Source organism: Myotis davidii, unplaced genomic scaffold (assembly GCF_000327345.1).
Source record: "Myotis davidii unplaced genomic scaffold, ASM32734v1 scaffold370, whole genome shotgun sequence".
In the NCBI taxonomy this organism is placed as follows: Eukaryota; Metazoa; Chordata; class Mammalia; order Chiroptera; family Vespertilionidae; genus Myotis; species Myotis davidii.
In genome coordinates, this window is record NW_006288615.1 from 14,611,158 (window position 1) to 14,616,411 (window position 5,254).

The following is a 5,254-nucleotide window of genomic DNA, read 5'->3' on the forward strand; positions in this document are numbered from 1 at the left end:
CATTCAGGTAATTTTGTTTCATTTTTAGTCTAAACTGGTGTGACCCCAAAGGCTGGTTTTTCTTTTAGTATTTTATGCCCAAATGTTGACATCTCATTAAATTACAACTTAACAGAAAAAATTTACTGTTTTATTAGACTAGGCAAATTATACTATCTCATAGAAATAAAGTCAGTACCTTTAGAATATATTTAATGATATTATAAAGCTCTATGGTTTAGCTAATAAACTGGTATTTCTCTGTTCTTGCTCACCTAGTTCACTTAAATCTTTTTTGGATGACTTCTCATAAAGTAGCGTTGGTATCCAAACATTGAATATCTAAGTCATTTAGACTAGCCTTCATTATAGGCATCATGGCACATGCCAGTTTTTTTGTAGTGTTAGTGCTATTAAAATTACTTTTCTGCAAATTAACCTGGGAGAAGTTGTCATTAGTAGGCTTTTTGAATATTTTTAAGCACTATCATTTTACCAATTTTTAATCTTTCATATATTCTGTGAATTACAACACAGTATATAATATCCTTTGTATATAAATAATATCCTTTTCTAGTTATAATAGCACATGGTATTTCTTAGAATTCACCTTTAGAGACATGTAAGATTTTAAGTATGGTAGTTCTGTTGTTTAAGTACATTTTTAAAATCCAAGAATTTTAAAATTAAATGGATTTGAGTAGTGATGTGTTTCTGAAAATAGTTGTATCACAGAGCTTTAACAGAATAAACCATAGACTTTGATACCTCTCTTGTGTAGTACTGACAGAATATGACAAACTGTGGGCCTATGTTCACTTCAACATGTTTATTGGTGAATTGAGTCGTGGATTCTGAACTTTTTTCATTTTGTTTTGCTTTATTGGTTTGATTCAGAAGGCTTACTCTATTTTAACAAATTGTAAAGTTCTTGGCAAGTAAGTATTTTGGAAAACCATAACTTAAAATTGTATTGATAAATTTTGTGAGGGTAGAATTACAAATGGTTGGTGACTCCTAAAGTTTTCCATTGATGGCCTTACTTGCCCAGGTAGCAGAATATCTGTACATGTCCATAGAATTTTATCTGCACTGTTTGCTTTTGCTTTTTGTACACTGAAACATTCAAATAACAAACTCAGTCAGTCTACGGCTTTTTACCTTGGATTTTTGTAAGTTTTGAAGTGGTGCAGCAATGCCATTTTAAGTTCCTTTTGAAATAAAAATAGCATTTTTGTGACATTTGGTATAATATGGTTTGAGAACCATTTCTTACTACTTTTTGTGGTTATATGAAGTTTTTATATAGTAAGACCTCATTAACTTGGATGTTCCTAACTGTATAATTTTGGTCCTTCATCCTATATATAAAAATTGGAAAAAAGTTTACAATTCTGTAAACTATACTTTAAAATATATGTGTAGAAATAATTGTTTAAAATATCACACACACACACACACACACACACACACACACACACACACTTTGTACTATATAAGGAACTAAACTAGCACTTTTTACTGATGTAGACTGGTCTTTACTCCATAAATGTTGAGTCAATAACATTTGTTGTATGTCATAAGGGACCTTCTGTGAGGGTAGGAAAATCTGCTTATTTGTTTAGCTGATGTGGTTTAACCTTATCTTCCTAGCAAAAATATTAGTTGCTATTTATTATAAAAACTGCTCTGGTCATTCCTTCTCCCATTTCATTCTTTAAACATAAAGAATTATAGAGACTCTATATAATAAAATTGTTGTTATTAAATTATTATTAAGAGATTTGAATTTAATGAAACTTAATAGAGCGTTTAAAGGGAACAAATTTTCAGGTAGGGAACAAGACCTTTAATTAGTTTTTGTCTTAGAGAAAGGAACAAAAGACCCTTCTCTTTCTCTCCCTACCATTGTAGGCATGTAGCATATTCTGACCCAGGGGTTTAAATCTGAGGATTTGTCTTTTATAGAGGAATGAGGGGAGACTTGTCATGCCTTTGGAAAAGGTGGATCCTGAATTTTAAGGTCTTGGATAATAGAGATGTAAATCAGTGTGGGAAATAGCACCACCTACATACACGCAAAGGTACATATTTACACACTGCCCACAGGATTGCCTGGGCACAGGGAAACAGTTCCTTCAAGAAACATAATCTGAGATTTAATACATTTGTTTTGTTTGCTGGGCTGTTGTCTTACAGCACATAATTCTATTGGGGCTTTGGGCATTCAACTTTCAAATGCATCTTTAGGAAAATTCTTAAATATTATGAAAGTTCCTAAATTTTATGAAAATATGGGGCTTTAGATACAAGTTTGGATTTGTTTCCCCCAAATTGTTTTTTTTCCTGTTTTTGTACCAATTCATATACCTTATTTTGCAATTTTAACATTTTTGTATTCCTGAAGTCTTAACTCTCTGTCTTTTCAGAATCTTTAGAAGAACAAGATGTTTTGGATAACACTACAGAGCAGACAGAGGACAAAATAACAAATATAGAGCAGACAAATGAAGTGATTGAAAAAGCATCAGGTACAGAGGAACCAGAAGAGAAGCAAGAAGAGACTGAGAATGAGGAAACCTCAGTGAATGAAGCCAAATCAATAGTTCCCAAAGCTGATTCTATTCCTGATTCTATTTCTGATGCTGTTCCAGATTCTATTCCTAGTCCTGAATTAAGTGGAGAATCATTGATGACAATGTAGTAAATGCTTCCACATGCCTTCAACTGGATAGTTGTAGTTTTGTTGATGTCAGTTATTGCTGCTTTTTTCTCTCTAAGGATATGCTTGATATCATTTGAATTCAGATTGCCTAGCTATTTCAATATGTCAAAATTGTATCTACTAGGTATTAAAACTACAAGCAAATGATATCAGTAAAGTAAGATCTTTTTGAATTTACAAAGACCCATACTGGTTTTTAGAATTTATTTTTTTGCATTCTAAAAGTAAACAAACATGATAGCAGTCTTGTTTTCTATATGTGTGACCTGTAAATAATATCCATTTTGACATAGGAAGAACTTTGGTTAGGAATAAGTTCTAATAGTGTTTGTTTAAAGGAATGGAACTCAAGATTTTTTAATAGTTCATCATTAAAAATGGATAGAAGTTTTACTCTCGAGATATTTGCCGTGGGGGGGTGGGGGAGCGGATGTCTATTTAGGCATTTACATTAAGTAGTATGAAAGTTTTAACTATATAGGCATTGGTATGAATTCTCAGTAAGAATGCAATTGAACAGTCAAGTGCAGTGTTTCTTTTTGATGTCTGTTATTTTGCAGCTGGGCCAAAGGCACATAATGTTATAATTAGCTTATGTTTACATAGAAACATATAGGAAATATTTCTACACTTGACTGTAACTTGAATTCTGAACATTATTTATACTTGTAAAATAATGATATTATAAGTGAATTTTGTGCTCTTGTGTGTATTTTGTTAAGGAAAATAAAGATTATCTGGCAGTAGTTTCTTTTTGTTAAATATCTAGACTTCTTCAGACAGAATCTTGGTGGATGACTTAGCTACCTGAAAATATCTTAGTAGGAAGAACTCACAATACAACAACTCTGTAGATACTGCTGAGGGCAAATTATGATGCTTTTATTGAGACTTGTTACCTTCTGAATTCAGGGAACTAGTGACATTAAGAGGTTCTAATCAGAGATTAGGTTTTTCCGATTCAGGAAAACCATAGGCCATTTGTAATTTTTAATTTTGAGAGATACCTAAGTTTTATGAGAATAGGTAGTTCATTGGATTTAATATGTGTTTTAAAGATTAACTGAAAAAAATTTGACCCAGAATGGTAATTCTGGTACCTTAAATACAGAGTGGTTATCTTTTCTGTCTTTTACCTCTCTTCTCCATTATTAAAAAAATTTAAATCAAGTTATGACAAAAGGAGAAATGTATAGGAATGGTGTGTATAGCAAATATTTCTAAGTTGTACATAGTTTATTAAAAATTTAATAAAATGACATTTATTTAAAATTCATGTTTATGATTTAATAACTTACATCGTTTAGGTATTTTTAAGAAACTCAATCTGTTAATAGTCTGAAGCATCATGGTTTAGTGACCCAATTTTTCGATATTACAGAACTGGGCTTAAATGTTGCCTCTGCAGTCTTAGTATGAGGATGATTAAACATAATTTATGTAATGTTCCTACCTCAGTGCCTGATAATAGATATCAAGTAAATAGCATTTTATGTTATTGATATTCTTATGAAATAGGAAAGGGCCATAAATTCTTCCTCTTGCAGATAAGAAAATGGAAAAACTATGAACATATAATTCAGCTGCTCAGAATCAAGCCAATGTTTTCTGCATCAACTTTTATCTATGACATACATGTATATAAATATATAAAGGAGATAGGAATCTAAGATAGAATATAAACTATGGAAATTTTTTTGGGTGAATTTAATCAGGTTTTAGTAACACCTTGCTGATTCTTGTTATATTCAAATTCTGATGTACATTGCTTGAAAATACTCCAGAGAAATATAATTTAGTCATAGAATCAAGCAGATATGAGAAATATCTTCGAAAGAAATATGGACAGTTAAAAGGGGATTAGTAATATTAATGTTAGAGGTAACATGCTATAATCATAATGTCTTTTAAAATAGAAAAGTTTATTCTGATATTGTTGTAATAAACAGTTAATGGTTGAAAGAGTGGTGACATGTCCTATTTCTGATTATTAAGGCTAGTATAAATTAGGAAAAGCAAACAACTAAGTGCTATTAGCTACAGTGACCTTAACTTCCCTATTTACATGCTTAACATTCATCATCTAAACTTTTCTCACTATGCCCTCAGCATAATCTACAAACATGCTTGGCTTCTCTCTCTCCATCTCTCCACCACTGTTATGCTGTGGCCTTAATGGCTTCTTTCAATTCTCTGCCCTTGCTGAGCCCTTTCCTGCTTTAGGTCTCAGTTTAGATATTCCCTCCTTAGAGAAATGCCCTCCCAAACTCACTAAAGTGGTCTGCTTTTTACTCTCTCTTATATATGTCACTTTACTATTTCAAATAAAATAAGTATTTTGTTTACTAGTTTACTCTCTATCTTCACAACATAGAGTCTGTGTGTGCAAGGCTCTTGTTGACTTATTTACTACTGCATCTCCAGGCCTGGTGCCTGACACATATTTATTATGTGCATGAATAATTTGTTGCTAGATGCAGTGAAAACTGTCCTTATTTTGCTGCTTCACAGTATTGACATTGCTGAGCACTTCCCTCTGTTTGAAACGCT

The 5,254-nt window shown here is 31.9% G+C and overlaps 1 protein-coding gene across 2 annotated transcripts in view; it reads left to right on the plus strand.

Moving 5' to 3' along the window:
- KIAA1715 (KIAA1715 ortholog) overlaps positions 1–4,666 on the plus strand; it is a 66,501-nt gene extending 61,835 nt beyond the window's left edge. Inside the window, exon 12 of one of the 2 annotated variants that reach the window (XM_006760593.2) lies at positions 2,409–4,666. In XM_006760593.2, the coding sequence (XP_006760656.1) occupies positions 2,409–2,683 (275 nt within the window). In that variant the 3' untranslated portion in view covers positions 2,684–4,666. The remainder of the gene's footprint in view (positions 1–2,408) is intronic. The other variant, XM_006760594.2, reaches the window with a different exon arrangement.
- Positions 4,667–5,254: the final 588 nt, after the last annotated feature.